The sequence below is a fragment of the Scyliorhinus torazame genome, chromosome 31 (genome assembly GCF_047496885.1).
Source record: "Scyliorhinus torazame isolate Kashiwa2021f chromosome 31, sScyTor2.1, whole genome shotgun sequence".
NCBI classification, from domain to species: Eukaryota; Metazoa; Chordata; class Chondrichthyes; order Carcharhiniformes; family Scyliorhinidae; genus Scyliorhinus; species Scyliorhinus torazame.
Window position 1 is genome coordinate 7157405 of NC_092737.1, and position 17237 is coordinate 7174641.

At 52.9% G+C, this 17237-nt stretch overlaps 1 protein-coding gene across 1 annotated transcript in view; it reads left to right on the top strand.

Annotated features, from left to right (window-relative positions):
- Positions 1 to 5896: 5896 nt before the first annotated feature.
- LOC140404555 (segment polarity protein dishevelled homolog DVL-2-like) overlaps positions 5897 to 17237 on the top strand; it is an 82991-nt gene continuing 71650 nt past the window's right edge. The window contains exon 1 of the mRNA XM_072493158.1: positions 5897 to 6024. Within this exon, the coding sequence (XP_072349259.1) occupies positions 5897 to 6024 (128 nt within the window). The remainder of the gene's footprint in view (positions 6025 to 17237) is intronic.

Consider the following 17237-nt stretch of genomic DNA (forward strand, 5'->3'; position numbering starts at 1 on the left):
TCCCCACCAGTACTGTACCTCAGTTATACAGTGACAGACCCGTCCCCACCAGTACTGTACCCCAGTGTTATACAGTGCCAGACCCGTCCCCACCAGTACTGTACCCCAGTGTTATACAGTGACAGACCCGTCCCCACCAGTACTGTACCCTAGTGTTCTACAGTGACAGACCCATCCCCAGTACTGTACCCCAGTGTTATACAGTGACCGACCCGTCCCCACCAGTACTGTACCCCAGTGTTATACAGCGACAAACCCGTCCCCACCAGTACTGTCCCCCAGTGTTATACAGTGACAGACCCGTCCCCACCAGTACTGTACCCCAGTGTTATACAGTGACCGACCCATCCCCAGTACTGTACCCCAGTGTTATACAGTGACCGACCCATCCCCAGTACTGTACCCCAGTGTTATACAGTGACAGACCCGTCCCCACCAGTACTGTACCCCAGTGTTATACAGTGACCGACCCATCCCCAGTACTGTACCCCAGTGTTATACAGTGACAGACCCGTCCCCACCAGTACTGTACCCCAGTGTTATACAGTGACAGACCCCTCCCCACCAGTACTGTACCCCAGTGTTATACAGTGACCGACCCATCCCCAGTACTGTACCCCAGTGTTATACAGTGACAGACCCGTCCCCACCAGTACTGTACCCCAGTGTTATACAGTGACAGACCCGTCCCCAGTACTGTACCCCAGTGTTATACAGTGACAGACCAGTCCCCACCAGTACTGTACCCCAGTGTTATACAGTGACAGACCCGTCCCCACCAGTACTGTACCTGTTATACAGTGACAGACCCGTCCCCACCAGTACTGTACCCCAGTGTTATACAGTGACAGACCCGTCCCCACCAGTACTGTACCCCAGTGTTATACAGTGACAGACCCGTCCCCACCAGTACTGTACCCTAGTGTTCTACAGTGACAGACCCATCCCCAGTACTGTACCCCAGTGTTATACAGTGACCGACCCGTCCCCACCAGTACTGTACCCCAGTGTTATACAGCGACAAACCCGTCCCCACCAGTACTGTCCCCCAGTGTTATACAGTGACAGACCCGTCCCCACCAGTACTGTACCCCAGTGTTATACAGTGACCGACCCATCCCCAGTACTGTACCCCAGTGTTATACAGTGACCGACCCATCCCCAGTACTGTACCCCAGTGTTATACAGTGACAGACCCGTCCCCACCAGTACTGTACCCCAGTGTTATACAGTGACAGACCCCTCCCCACCAGTACTGTACCCCAGTGTTATACAGTGACAGACCCGTCCCCACCAGTACTGTACCCCAGTGTTATACAGTGACAGACCCCTCCCCACCAGTACTGTACCCCAGTGTTATACAGTGACCGACCCATCCCCAGTACTGTACCCCAGTGTTATACAGTGACAGACCCGGCCCCACCAGTACTGTACCCCAGTGTTATACAGTGACCGACCCATCCCCAGTACTGTACCCCAGTGTTATACAGTGACAGACCCGTCCCCACCAGTACTGTACCCCAGTGTTATACAGTGACAGACCCGTCCCCACCAGTACTGTACCCCAGTGTTATACAGTGACCGACCCATCCCCAGTACTGTACCCCAGTGTTATACAGTGACCGACCCGTCCCCACCAGTACTGTACCCCAGTGTTATACAGCGACAAACCCGTCCCCACCAGTACTGTCCCCCAGTGTTATACAGTGACAGACCCGTCCCCACCAGTACTGTACCCCAGTGTTATACAGTGACAGACCCGTCCCCACCAGTACTGTACCCTAGTGTTCTACAGTGACAGACCCATCCCCAGTACTGTACCCCAGTGTTATACAGTGACAGACCCGGTCCCACCACTCAGAGTGAAGGTAGATGTGGAAGGGCACTTGTGCCACTATTGCCCATCGCTGGGTAGGTGGCTGTGGTACAAACCTTTAGACACATCTGTTTGTACAATATCTGCCGTGTCTGGAGCTCTCCCATCGCACCCCTTTAAACTAGTCCCAACTCGCCACGTGACACCGATGGGCTTAGAGAGATGGGGGATGGTGATTCTCCTTGTCAGTGGGCCAGCCTTTCATGTTCCTTTTAACAAAGTGATTAGCCAGGCTGTTTGAACTCTGAATATTAAGCAGCTTGTTAGTTCTTTCTGAATGAACCTTCCTTCGGAGCCCCGCGGTTCTTTGGGAAGGAGACGGGAGCCTATGTGCGGGCTGGAATCTTTCCTCTTGTTAATCAGACACAAACCCTACCCTCCAATTAATGGCCCCTGACCACCTTGCGCATTCCAACCCTATCGCCGCTGAAAGGGACTGGGCTTGAATGGCTTCGCTTTGTGTTCGAAGCTGCTAAATAACGTGCCTGTGCCCCTGCGGAGCTTAAGCATGTGCAGCGATGAGGGCCGGGGGATGGGTGCACTACACTCGCTCCCCGTGGGACTGTTTCCCGCTTTGGCTTGGCGCTCCATTTGTGACTAAAGCGGGCTTGTAAAACCCTTGAAACATAGCAGCACTCAGCGTGAGAACAGTGGGTCCACCTGCACCACACGGACTGCGGCGGTGCAATAAGGCAGCTCATTGAATGTTGACCGAGCCAGTGACTCCCGCATCCCCGCAACGCAGACATGTGCCAGGGGGATGGGAACCGATGTAGGAAGTCAGTGGGGACAGAAACAAAAGGCAGGAAGGGAGAGTGTGTAAAGCATGACCAGAGAAAGCAGGGCAGAGAGCAAGGAAGGTCTACATTAAACTGCATTTATTTCAATGCAAGGGGCCTGACGGGCAAAGCGGATGAACTCAGGGCATGGACGGGCACATGGGACTGGGATATTATAGCTATGACTGAAACATGGCTAAGGGAGGGGCAGGACTGGCAGCTCAATGTTCCGGGCTACAGATGCTATAGAAAGGATAGAACAGGAGGTAAGAGAGGAGGGGGAGTGGCGTTTTTGATTAGGGAGAACATCACGGCAGTACTTAGAGGGGATATATCCGAGGGTTCGCCCACTGAGTCTATATGGGTGGAACTGAAAAATAAGAAGGGAGAGATCACCTTGGTAGGACTGTACTACAGGCCCCCAAATAGTCAGCGGGAAATTGAGGAGCAAATATGTAAGGAGATTACAGATAGCTGCAAGAATAATAGGGTGGTAGTAGTAGGGGACTTTAACTTTCCCAACATTGACTGGGACAGTCATAGCATTAGGGGCTTGGATGGAGGGAAATTTGTTGAGTGTATTCAGGAGGAATTTCTCATTCAGTATGTGGATGGACCGACTAGAGAGGGGGCAAAACTTGACCTCGTCTTGGGAAATAAGGAAGGGCAAGTGATAGAAGTGCTAGTGAGGGATCACTTTGGGACAAGTGACCATAATTCCATTAGTTTTAAGATAGCTATGGAGAATGATAGGTCTGGCCCAAGAGTTAAAATTCTTAATTGGGGCAAGGCCAATTTTGATGGTATCAGACAGGAACTTGCAGAGGTAGATTGGGGGAGACTATTGGCAGACAAAGGGACGGCTGGTAAATGGGAGGCTTTTAAAAATGTGTTAACCAGGGTGCAGGGTAAGCACATTCCCTTTAGAGTGAAGGGCAAGGCTGGTAGAAGTAGGGAACCCTGGATGACTCGAGATATTGAGACTCTGGTCAAAAAGAAGAAGGAGGCATATGACGTACATAAGCAACTGGGATCAAGTAGATCCCTTGAAGAGTATAGAGATTGTCGAAATAGAGTTAAGAGGGAAATCAGGAGGGCAAAAAGGGGACATGAAATTGCTTTGGCAAATAATGCAAGGGAGAATCCAAAGAGATTCTACAGATACATAAAGGGGAAAAGAGTAACTAGGGACAGAGTAGGGCCTCTTAAGGATCAACAAGGGCATTTATGTGCAGAGCCACAAGAGTTGGGTGAGATCCTGAATGAATATTTCTCATCGGTATTCACGGTGGAGAAAGGCATGGATGTTAGGAAACTAAGGGAAATAAATAGTGATGTCTTGAGAAGTGTGCATATTACAGAGGAGGAGGTGCTGGAAGTCTTAAAGCGCATCAAGGTAGATAAATCCCCGGGACCTGATGAAATGTATCCCAGGATGTTGTGGGAGGCTAGGGAGGAAATTGCGGGTCCCCTAACCGAGATATTTGAATCATCGGCAGCCACAGGTGAGGTGCCTGAAGATTGGAGAGTGGCGAATGTTGTGCCCTTGTTTAAGAAGGGCAGCAGGGAAAAGCCTGGGAACTACAGACCGGTGAGCCTAACGTCTGTAGTAGGTAAGTTGCTAGAAGGTATTCTGAGAGACAGGATCTACAAGCATTTAGAGAGGCAAGGACTGATTCGGGGCAGTCAGCATGGCTTTGTGCGTGGAAAATCATGTCTCACAAATTTGATTGAGTTTTTTGAGGGAGTGACCAAGAAGGTAGATGAGGGTAGTGCAGTAGACGTTGTCTACATGGACTTTAGCAAAGCCTTTGACAAGGTACCGCATGGTAGGTTGTTGCAGAAGGTTAAAGCTCACGGGATCCAGGGTGAGGTTGCCAATTGGATTCAAAATTGGCTGGACGACAGAAGGCAGAGGGTGGTTGTAGAGGGTTGTTTTTCAAACTGGAGGCCTGTGACCAGTGGTGTGCCTCAGGGATCGGTGCTGGGTCCACTGTTATTTGTGATTTATATTAATGATTTGGATGAGAATTTAGGAGGCATGGTTAGTAAGTTTGCAGATGACACCAAGATTGGTGGCATAGTGGATAGTGAAGAAGGTTATCTAGGATTGCAACGGGATCTTGATCAATTAGGCCAGTGGGCCGACGAATGGCAGATGGAGTTTAATTTAGATAAATGTGAGGTGATGCATTTTGGCAGATCGAATCAGGCCAGGACCTACTCAGTTAATGGTATGGCGTTGGGGAGAGTTATAGAACAAAGAGATCTAGGAGTACAGGTTCATAGCTCCTTGAAGGTGGAGTCGCAGGTGGACAGGGTGGTGAAGAAGGCATTCGGCATGCTTGGTTTCATTGGTCAGAACATTGAATATAGGAGTTGGGACGTCTTGTTGAAGTTGTACAAGACATTGGTACGGCCACACTTGGAATACTGTGTGCAGTTCTGGTCACCCTATTATAGAAAGGATATTAGTAAACTAGAAAGAGTGCAGAAAAGATTTACTAGGATGTTGCCGGGACTTGATGGTTTGAGTTATAAGGAGAGGCTGGATAGACTGGGACTTTTTTCCCTGGAGCGTAGGAGGCTTAGGGGTGATCTTATAGAGGTCTATAAAATAATGAGGGGCATAGATAAGGTAGATAGTCAACATCTTTTCCCAAAGGTAGGGGAGTCTAAAACTAGAGGGCATAGGTTTAAGGTGAGAGGGGAGAGATTCAGAAGGGCCCAGAGGGGCAATTTCTTCACTCAGAGGGTAGTGAGTGTCTGGAATGGGCTGCCAGAGGTAGTAGTAGAAGCGGGTACAATTGTGTCTTTCAAAAAGCATTTAGATGGTTACATGGGTAAGATGGGTATAGAGGGTTATGGGCCAAGTGCGGGCAACTGGGACTAGCTTAATGGTAAAAAACTGGGCGGCATGGACTGGTTGGGCCGAAGGGCCTGTTTCCATGCTGTAAACTTCTATGATTCTATGTTCAAACGGAGTCAACTTGATCCTGTCACTCGATGACACAGTTTCTTGTTCTGCACCCCTTGCCTTTGTCCGCATCGCTGGACTGCCATTCGCAGACTCTGGCGACCCTTAGCCAAGCAATCAGTCCACTCATCGGAGAGCCTTGAGGATGAAAGCATGGAAAATAGGGGCAGGAGGAGGCCATTCGGCCCTTCGAGCCTCCTCCGCCATTCATTATGATCATCCAACCCAGTAACCTGTTCCCGCCTTCCCCCATATCCCTTTGGGATGTACGATGGTTTGGTCACGGCTGCATTCTGTGGTAGCGAATTCCACAGGCTCACCATTCTCTTCGAACTGGCCGGCTCTTTGACCGTGAACACTCGGGCGACTGCTCAGCAGTGTTTCAATGGCCGGTAATAGGGCAGGGACGCTGGCTGACAACTGCCCTGAGCCTCGGGGCTTTGAGGCGAATTTTAAACCCCACCAACGCTGCCCGATAAATTGTGGGGTTGTGTGCATGTGGGGGGGGGGGGGGTGGAGGAGGAATGAGCTCAGCCAGTGAGGTGTTGGGAATAACCCGGAATGAGCAGCCAGTGAGGTGTTGGGAATAACCCGGAATGAGCAGCCAGTGTGGTGTTGGAAATAACCCGGAATGAGCAGCCAGTGTGGTGTTGGGAATAACCCGGAATGAGCAGCCAGTGTGGTGTTGGGAATAACCCGGAATGAGCAGCCAGTGAAGTGTTGGGAATAACCCGGAATGAGCAGCCAGTGAGCTGTTGGGAATAACCCGGAATGAGCAGCCAGTGTGGTGTTGGGAATAACCCGGAATGAGCAGCCAGTGTGGTGTTGGGAATAACCCGGAATGAGCAGCCAGTGAGGTGTTGGGAATTACCCGGAATGAGCAGCCAGTGAGGGGTTGGGAATAACCCGGAATGAGCAGCCAGTGTGGTGTTGGGAATAACCCGGAATGAGCAGCCAGTGAGGTGTTGGGAATAACCCGGAATGAGCAGCCAGTGAGGGGTTGGGAATATCCCGGAATGAGCAGCCAGTGAGGTGTTGGGAAAAACCCGGAATGATCAGCCTGTGAGGTGTTGGGAATAACCCGGAATGAGCAGCCAGTGAGGTGATGGGAATAACCCGGAATGATCAGCCAGTGAGGGGTTGGGAATAACGCGGAATGAACAGCCAGTGAGGGGTTGGGAATAACCCGGAATGAGCAGCCAGTGAGGGGTTGGGAATAACCCGGAATGAGCAGCCAGTGAGGTGTTGGGAATAACCCGGAATGATCAGCCTGTGAGGTGTTGGGAATAACCCGGAATGAGCAGCCAGTGAGGGGTTGGGAATAACCCGGAATGAGCAGCCAGTGAGGGGTTGGGAATAACCCGGAATGAGCAGCCAGTGAGGTGTTGGGAATAACCCGGAATGAGCAGCCAGTGAGGTGATGGGAATAACCCGGAATGATCAGCCAGTGAGGTGTTGGGAATAAGCCAGAATGAGCAGCCAGTGAGGGGTTGGGAATAACCCGGAATGAGCAGCCAGTGAGCTGTTGGGAATAACCCGGAATGAGCAGCCAGTGTGGTGTTGGGAATAACCCGGAATGAGCAGCCAGTGTGGTGTTGGGAATAACCCGGAATGAGCAGCCAGTGAGGTGTTGGGAATTACCCGGAATGAGCAGCCAGTGAGGGGTTGGGAATAACCCGGAATGAGCAGCCAGTGTGGTGTTGGGAATAACCCGGAATGAGCAGCCAGTGAGGTGTTGGGAATAACCCGGAATGAGCAGCCAGTGAGGGGTTGGGAATATCCCGGAATGAGCAGCCAGTGAGGTGTTGGGAATAACCCGGAATGATCAGCCTGTGAGGTGTTGGGAATAACCCGGAATGAGCAGCCAGTGAGGTGATGGGAATAACCCGGAATGATCAGCCAGTGAGGGGTTGGGAATAACGCGGAATGAACAGCCAGTGAGGGGTTGGGAATAACCCGGAATGAGCAGCCAGTGAGGGGTTGGGAATAACCCGGAATGAGCAGCCAGTGAGGTGTTGGGAATAACCCGGAATGATCAGCCTGTGAGGTGTTGGGAATAACCCGGAATGAGCAGCCAGTGAGGGGTTGGGAATAACCCGGAATGAGCAGCCAGTGAGGGGTTGGGAATAACCCGGAATGAGCAGCCAGTGAGGTGTTGGGAATAACCCGGAATGAGCAGCCAGTGAGGTGATGGGAATAACCCGGAATGATCAGCCAGTGAGGTGTTGGGAATAAGCCAGAATGAGCAGCCAGTGAGGGGTTGGGAATAACCCGGAATGAGCAGCCAGTGAGGGGTTGGGAATAACCCGGAATGAGCAGCCAGTGACGTGTTGCGAATAACCCGGAATGATCTTGGCCAGTGAGGTGTTGGGAGTAACCCGGAATGAGCAGCCAGTGAGGTGTTGGGAATGACCCGGAATGAGCAGCCAGTGAGATGATGGGAATAACCCAGAATTATCTTGGCCAGTGAGGTGTTGGGAGTAACCCGGAATGAGCAGCCAGTGAGGTGTTGGGAATAACCCGGAATGAGCAGCCAGTGAGGTGATGGGAATAACCTGGAATGAGCAGCCAGTGAGGTGATGGGAATAACCCGGAATGAGCAGCCAGTGAGTGGTTGGGAATAACGCGGAATCAGCAGCCAGTGAGGTGATGGGAATAACCCGGAATGAGCAGCCAGTGAGGGGTTGGGAATAACCCGGAATCAGCAGCCAGTGAGGGGTTAGGAATAACCCGGAATGAGCAGCCAGTGAGGTGTTGGGAATAACCCGGAATGAGCAGCCAGTGAGGGGTTGGGAATAACCTGGAATGAGCAGCCAGTGAGGGGTTGGGAATAACCCGGAATGAGCAGCCAGTGAGGTGTTGGGAATAACCCGGAATGAGCAGCCAGTGAGGTGATGGGAATAACCCGGAATGAGCAGCCAATGAGGGGTTGGGAATAACCCGGAATGAGCAGCCAGTGAGGTGTTGGGAATAATCCGGAATGGGCAGCCAGTGAGGGGTTGGGAATAACCCGGAATGAGCAGCCAGTGAGGTGATGGGAATAACCCGGAATGAGCAGCCAGTGAGGGGTTGGGAATAATCCGGAATGAGCAGCCAGTGAGGGGTTGGGAATAACCTGGAATGAGCAGCCAGTGAGGGGTTGGGAATAACCCGGAATGAGCAGCCAGTGAGGTGTTGGGAATAACCCGGAATGAGCAGCCAGTGAGGTGATGGGAATAACCCGGAATGAGCAGCCAGTGAGGGGTTGGGAATAACCCGGAATCAGCAGCCAGTGAGGGGTTGGGAATAACCCGGAATGATCTTGGCCAGTGAGGTGTTGGGAATAACCCGGAATGAGCAGCCAGTGAGTTGTTGGGAATAACCCAGAATGAGCAGCCAGTGTGGTGTTGGGAATAACCCGGAATGAGCAGCCAGTGAGGGGTTGGGAATAACCCGGAATGATCTCGGCCAGTGAGGTGTTGGGAATAATCCGGAATGAGCAGCCAGTGAGGGGTTGGGAATGACCAGGAATGAACAGCCAGTGAGGGCTTGGGAATAACCCGGAATGAGCAGCCAGTGAGGGATTGGGAAAAACCCGGAATGAGCAGCCAGTGAGGTGTTGGGAATAAGCCGGAATGAGCATCTAGTGAGGTGTTGGGAATAACCTGGAATGAGCAGCCAGTGAGGGGTTGGGAATAACCCGGAATGAGCAGCCAGTGAGGGGTTGGGAATAACCCGGAATGAGCAGCCAGTGAGGGGTTGGGAATAAACCGGAATGAGCAGCCAGTGAGGGGTTGGGAATAACCCGGAATGAGCAGCCAGTGAGGTGATGGGAATAACCCGGAATGAACAGCCAGTGAGGTGTTGGGAATAACCCGGAATGATCTCAGCCAGTGAGGTGTTGGGAATAACCCGGAATGAGCAGCCAGTGAAGGGTTGGGAATAACGCGGAATGAGCAGCCAGTGAGGTGTTGGGAATAACCCGGAATGAGCAGCCAGTGAGGGGTTGGGAATAACCTGGAATGAGCAGCCAGTGACGTGTTGGGAATAACCCGGAATGATCTCGGCTAGTGAGGGGTTGGGAATAACCCGGAATGAGCAGCCAGTGAGGGGTTGGGAATAACCCGGAATGAGCAGCCAGTGAGGGGTTGGGAATAACGCGGAATGAGCAGCCAATGAGGTGTTGGGAATGAGCCGGAAAGAGCAGCCAGTGAGGTGTTGGGAATAACCCGGAATGATCTCGGCCAGTGAGGTGTTGGGAATAATCCGGAATGAGTAGCCAGTGAAGGGTTGGGAATAACGCGGAATGAGCAGCCAGTGAGGTGTTGGGAATAACCCAGAATGATCTCGGCCTGTGAGGTGTTGGGAATAACCCGGAATGAGCAGCCAGTGAGTTGTTGGGAATAACCCGAAATGAGCAGCCAGTGAGGGCTTGGGAATAACCCGGAATGAGCAGCCAGTAAGGGGTTGGGAATAACCCGGAATGAGCAGCCAGTGACGTGTTGGGAATAACCCGGAATGATCTCGGCCAGTGAGGTGTTGGGAATAACCCGGAATGAGCAGCCAGTGAGGGGTTGGGAATAACCCGGAATGAGCAGCCAGTGAGGTGTTGGGAATAACCCGGAATGATCAGCCTGTGAGGTGTTGGGAATAACCCGGAATGAGCAGCCAGTGAGATGATGGGAATAACCCGGAATGATCAGCCAGTGAGGTGTTGGGAATAAGCCAGAATGAGCAGCCAGTGAGGGGTTGGGAATAACCCGGAATGAGCAGCCAGTGAGGGGTTGGGAATAACCCGGAATGAGCAGCCAGTGAGGGGTTGGGAATAACCCGGAATGAGCAGCCAGTGACGTGTTGGGAATAACCCGGAATGATCTTGGCCAGTGAGGTGTTGGGAGTAACCCAGAATGAGCAGCCAGTGAGGTGTTGGGAATGACCCGGAATGAGCAGCCAGTGAGATGATGGGAATAACCCGGAATGATCTTGGCCAGTGAGGTGTTGGGAGTAACCCGGAATGAGCAGCCAGTGAGGTGTTGGGAATAACCCGGAATGAGCAGCCAGTGAGGTGATGGGAATAACCTGGAATGAGCAGCCAGTGAGGTGATGGGAATAACCCGGAATGAGCAGCCAGTGAGTGGTTGGGAATAACCCGGAATCAGCAGCCAGTGAGGTGATGGGAATAACCCGGAATGAGCAGCCAGTGAGGGGTTGGGAATAACCCGGAATGAGCAGCCAGTGAGGTGTTGGGAATAACCCAGAATGAGCAGCCAGTGAGGTGTTGGGAATGACCCAAAATGAGCAGCCAGTGAGGGGTTGGGAATAACCCGGAATGAGCATCCAGTGAGGTGTTGGGAATAACCCAGAATGAGCAGCCAGTGAGGGGTTGGGAATAACCCGGAATGAGCAGCCAGTGAGGTGTTGGGAATAATCCGGAATGGGCAGCCAGTGACGGGTTGGGAATAACCCGGAATGAGCAGCCAGTGAGGTGATGGGAATAACCCGGAATGAGCAGCCAGTGAGGGGTTGGGAATAATCCGGAATGAGCAGCCAGTGAGGGGTTGGGAATAACCTGGAATGAGCAACCAGTGAGGGGTTGGGAATAACCCGGAATGAGCAGCCAGTGAGGTGTTGGGAATAACCCGGAATGAGCAGCCAGTGAGGTGATGGGAAAACCCGGAATGAGCAGCCAGTGAGGGGTTGGGAATAACCCGGAATCAGCAGCCAGTGAGGGGTTGGGAATAACCCGGAATGATCTTGGCCAGTGAGGTGTTGGGAATAACCCGGAATGAGCAGCCAGTGAGTTGTTGGGAATAACCCAGAATGAGCAGCCAGTGTGGTGTTGGGAATAACCCGGAATGAGCAGCCAGTGAGGGGTTGGGAATAACCCGGAATGATCTCGGCCAGTGAGGTGTTGGGAATAATCCGGAATGAGCAGCCAGTGAGGGGTTGGGAATGACCAGGAATGAACAGCCAGTGAGGGCTTGGGAATAACCCGGAATGAGCAGCCAGTGAGGGATTGGGAAAAACCCGGAATGAGCAGCCAGTGAGGTGTTGGGAATAAGCCGGAATGAGCATCCAGTGAGGTGTTGGGAATAACCTGGAATGAGCAGCCAGTGAGGGGTTGGGAATAACCCGGAATGAGCAGCCAGTGAGGGGTTGGGAATAACCCGGAATGAGCAGCCAGTGAGGGGTTGGGAATAAACCGGAATGAGCAGCCAGTGAGGGGTTGGGAATAACCCGGAATGAGCAGCCAGTGAGGTGATGGGAATAACCCGGAATGAACAGCCAGTGAGGTGTTGGGAATAACCCGGAATGATCTCAGCCAGTGAGGTGTTGGGAATAACCCGGAATGAGCAGCCAGTGAAGGGTTGGGAATAACGCGGAATGAGCAGCCAGTGAGGTGTTGGGAATAACCCGGAATGAGCAGCCAGTGAGGGGTTGGGAATAACCTGGAATGAGCAGCCAGTGACGTGTTGGGAATAACCCGGAATGATCTCGGCTAGTGAGGGGTTGGGAATAACCCGGAACGAGCAGCCAGTGAGGGGTTGGGAATAACCCGGAATGAGCAGCCAGTGAGGGGTTGGGAATAACCCGGAATGAGCAGCCAGTGAGGTGTTGGGAATGAGCCGGAAAGAGCAGCCAGTGAGGTGTTGGGAATAACCCGGAATGATCTCGGCCAGTGAGGTGTTGGGAATAATCCGGCATGAGTAGCCAGTGAAGGGTTGGGAATAACGCGGAATGAGCAGCCAGTGAGGTGTTGGGAATAACCCAGAATGATCTCGGCCTGTGAGGTGTTGGGAATAACCCGGAATGAGCAGCCAGTGAGGTGTTGGGAATAACCCAGAATGAGCAGCCAGTGAGGGGTTTGGAATAACCCGGAATGAGCAGCCAGTGAGGGGTTTGGAATAACCCGGAATGAGCAGCCAGTGAGGGGTTGGGAATAACCCGGAATGAGCAGCCAGTGACGTGTTGGGAATAACCCGGAATGATCTCGGCCAGTGAGGTGTTGGGAATAACCCGGAATGAGCAGCCAGTGAGGTGTTGGGAATAACCCGGAATGAGCAGCCAGTGAGGGGTTGGGAATAACCTGGAATGAGCAGCCAGTGAGGGGTTGGGAATAACCCGGAATGAGCAGCCAGTGAGGGGTTGGGAATAACCCGGAATAAGCAGCCAGTGACGTGTTGGGAATAACCCGGAATGAGCAGCCAGTGAGGTGTTGGGAATAACCCGGAATGAGCAGCCAGTGAGGTGTTGGGAATAACCCAGAATGAGCAGCCAGTGAGGTGTTGGGAATAACCCGGAATGAGCAGCCAGTGAGTGGTTGGGAATAACCCGGAATGAGCAGCCAGTGAGTGGTTGGGAATAACCCGGAATGAGCAGCCAGTGAGGGGTTGGGAATAACCCGGAATGATCTCGGCCAGTGAGGTGTTGGGAATAACCCGGAATGAGCAGCCAGTGAGGTGATGGGAATAACCCGGAATGAGCACCCAGTGAGGTGATGGGAATAACCCGGAATGAGCAGCCAGTGAGTGGTTGGGAATAACCCGGAATCAGCAGCCAGTGAGGTGATGGGAATAAGCCGGAATAAGCAGCCAGTGAGGGGTTGGGAATAACCTGGAATGAGCAGCCAGTGAGGGGTTAGGAATAACCCGGAATGAGCAGCCAGTGAGGTGTTGGGAATAACCCGGAATGAGCAGCCAGTGAGGGTTTGGGAATAACCAGGAATGAACAGCCAGTGAGGGCTTGGGAATAACCCGGAATAAGCAGCCAGTGAGGGATTTGGAATAACCCGGAATGAGCAGCCAGTGAGGTGTTGGGAATAACCTGGAATGAGCAGCCAGTGAGGTGTTGGGAATAACCCAGAATGAGCAGCCAGTGAGGGGTTGGGAATAACCCGGAATGAGCAGCCAGTGAGGGGTTGGGAATAACCCGGAATGAGCAGCCAGTGACGTGTTGGGAATAACCCGGAATGAGCCGCCAGTGAGGGGTTGGGAATAACCCGGAATGAGCAGCCAGTGAGGGGTTGGGAATAACCCAGAATGAGCAGCCAGTGAGGGGTTGGGAATAACCCGGAATGAGCTGCCAGTGAAGTGTTGGGAATAATCCGGAATGGGCAGCCAGTGAGGGGTTGGGAATAACCCGGAATGAGCAGCCAGTGAGGTGATGGGAATAACCCGGAATGAGCAGCCAGTGAGGGGTTGGGAATAATCCGGAATGAGCAGCCAGTGAGGGGTTGGGAATAACCCGGAATGAGCAGCCTGTGAGGTGATGGGAATAACCCGGAATGAGCAGCCAGTGAGGGGTTGGGAATAACCCGGAATGAGCAGCCAGTGAGGTGTTGGGAATAACCCGGAATGAGCAGCCAGTGAGGTGATGGGAATAACCCGGAATGAGCAGCCAGTGAGGGGTTGGGAATAACCCGGAATGAGCAGCCAGTGAGGGGTTGGGAATAACCCGGAATGATCTTGGCCAGTGAGGTGTTGGGAATAACCCGGAATGAGCAGCCAGTGAGTTGTTGGGAATAACCCAGAATGAGCAGCCAGTGTGGTGTTGGGAATAACCCGGAATGAGCAGCCAGTGTGGTGTTGGGAATAACCCGGAATGAGCAGCCAGTGAGGGGTTGGGAATAACCCGGAATGATCTCGGCCAGTGAGGTGTTGGGAATAATCCGGAATGAGCAGCCAGTGAGGGGTTGGGAATAACCCGGAATGAGCAGCCAGTGAGGGATTGGGAATAACCCGGAATGAGCAGCCTGTGAGGTGTTGGGAATAACCCGGAATGAGCAGTCAGTGAGGTGATGGGAATAACCCGGAATGATCAGCCAGTGAGGTGTTGGGAATAAGCCAGAATGAGCAGCCAGTGAGGGGTTGGGAATAACCCGGAATGAGCAGCCAGTGACGTGTTGGGAATAACCCGGAATGAGCAGCCAGCGAGGTGTTGGGAATGACCCGGAATGAGCAGCCAGTGAGATGATGGGAATAACCCGGAATGATCTTGGCCAGTGAGGTGTTGGGAGTAACCCGGAATGAGCAGCCAGTGAGGTGTTGGGAATAACCCGGAATGAGCAGCCAGTGAGGTGATGGGAATAACCTGGAATGAGCAGCCAGTGAGGTGATGGGAATAACCCGGAATGAGCAGCCAGTGAGTGGTTGGGAATAACCCGGAATCAGCAGCCAGTGAGGTGATGGGAATAACCCGGAATGAGCAGCCAGTGAGGGGTTGGGAATAACCCGGAATGAGCAGCCAGTGAGGTGTTGGGAATAACCCAGAATGAGCAGCCAGTGAGGGGTTGGGAATAACCCAGAATGAGCAGCCAGTGAGGGGTTGGGAATAACCCGGAATGAGCAGCCAGTGAGGTGTTGGGAATAACCCAGAATGAGCAGCCAGTGAGGTGTTGGGAATGACCCAAAATGAGCAGCCAGTGAGGGGTTGGGAATAACCTGGAATGAGCAGCCAGTGAGGTGTTGGGAATAACCCGGAATGAGCAGCCAGTGAGGGGTTGGGAATAACCTGGAATGAGCAGCCAGTGACGTGTTGGGAATAACCCGGAATGATCTCGGCCAGTGAGGGGTTGGGAATAACCCGGAATGAGCAGCCAGTGAGGGGTTGGGAATAACCCGGAATGAGCAGCCAGTGAGGGGTTGGGAATAACCCGGAATGAGCAGCCAGTGAGGTGTTGGGAATGACCCGGAAAGAGCAGCCAGTGAGGTGTTGGGAACAACCCGGAATGATCTCGGCCAGTGAGGTGTTGGGAATAATCCGGAATGAGTAGCCAGTGAAGGGTTGGGAATAACGCGGAATGAGCAGCCAGTGAGGTGTTGGGAATAACCCAGAATGATCTCGGCCTGTGAGGTGTTCGGAATAACCCGGAATGAGCAGCCAGTGAGGTGTTGGGAATAACCCAGAATGAGCAGCCAGTGAGGGGTTGGGAATAACCCGGAATGAGCAGCCAGTGAGGGGTTGGGAATAACCTGGAATGAGCAGCCAGTGACGTGTTGGGAATAACCCGGAATGATCTCGGCCAGTGAGGTGTTGGGAATAACCCGGAATGAGCAGCCAGTGAGGTGTTGGGAATAACCCGGAATGAGCAGCCAGTGAGGTGTTGGGAATAACCCAGAATGAGCAGCCAGTGTGGTGTTGGGAATAACCCGGAATGAGCAGCCAGTGAGGTGTTGGGAATAACCCGGAATGAGCAGCCAGTGAGGTGATGGGAATAACCCGGAATGAGCAGCCAGTGAGGGGTTGGGAATAACCCGGAATGAGCAGCCAGTGAGGGGTTGGGAATAACCCGGAATGATCTTGGCCAGTGAGGTGTTGGGAATAACCCGGAATGAGCAGCCAGTGAGTTGTTGGGAATAACCCAGAATGAGCAGCCAGTGTGGTGTTGGGAATAACCCGGAATGAGCAGCCAGTGAGGGGTTGGGAATAACCCGGAATGATCTCGGCCAGTGAGGTGTTGGGAATAATCCGGAATGAGCAGCCAGTGAGGGGTTGTGAATGACCAGGAATGAACAGCCAGTGAGGGCTTGGGAATAACCCGGAATGAGCAGCCAGTGAGGGATTGGGAAAAACCCGGAATGAGCAGCCAGTGAGGTGTTGGGAATAAGCCGGAATGAGCATCTAGTGAGGTGTTGGGAATAACCTGGAATGAGCAGCCAGTGAGGGGTTGGGAATAACCCGGAATGAGCAGCCAATGAGGGGTTGGGAATAACCCGGAATGAGCAGCCAGTGAGGGGTTGGGAATAAACCGGAATGAGCAGCCAGTGAGGGGTTGGGAATAATCCGGAATGAGCAGCCAGTGAGGTGATGGGAATAACCCGGAATGAACAGCCAGTGAGGTGTTGGGAATAACCCGGAATGATCTCAGCCAGTGAGGTGTTGGGAATAACCCGGAATGAGCAGCCAGTGAAGGGTTGGGAATAACGCGGAATGAGCAGCCAGTGAGGTGTTGGGAATAACCCGGAATGAGCAGCCAGTGAGGGGTTGGGAATAACCTGGAATGAGCAGCCAGTGACGTGTTGGGAATAACCCGGAATGATCTCGGCTAGTGAGGGGTTGGGAATAACCCGGAATGAGCAGCCAGTGAGGGGTTGGGAATAACCCGGAATGAGCAGCCAGTGAGGGGTTGGGAATAACCCGGAATGAGCAGCCAGTGAGGTGTTGGGAATGAGCCGGAAAGAGCAGCCAGTGAGGTGTTGGGAATAACCCGGAATGATCTCGGCCAGTGAGGTGTTGGGAATAATCCGGAATGAGTAGCCAGTGAAGGGTTGGGAATAACGCGGAATGAGCAGCCAGTGAGGTGTTGGGAATAACCCAGAATGATCTCGGCCTGTGAGGTGTTGGGAATAACCCGGAATGAGCAGCCAGTGAGGTGTTGGGAATAACCCAGAATGAGCAGCCAGTGAGGGGTTTGGAATAACCCGGAATGAGCAGCCAGTGAGGGGTTGGGAATAACCCGGAATGAGCAGCCAGTGACGTGTTGGGAATAACCCGGAATGATCTCGGCCAGTGAGGTGTTGGGAATAACCCGGAATGAGCAGCCAGTGAGGTGTTGGGAATAACCCGGAATGAGCAGCCAGTGAGGGGTTGGGAATAACCTGGAATGAGCAGCCAGTGAGGGGTTGGG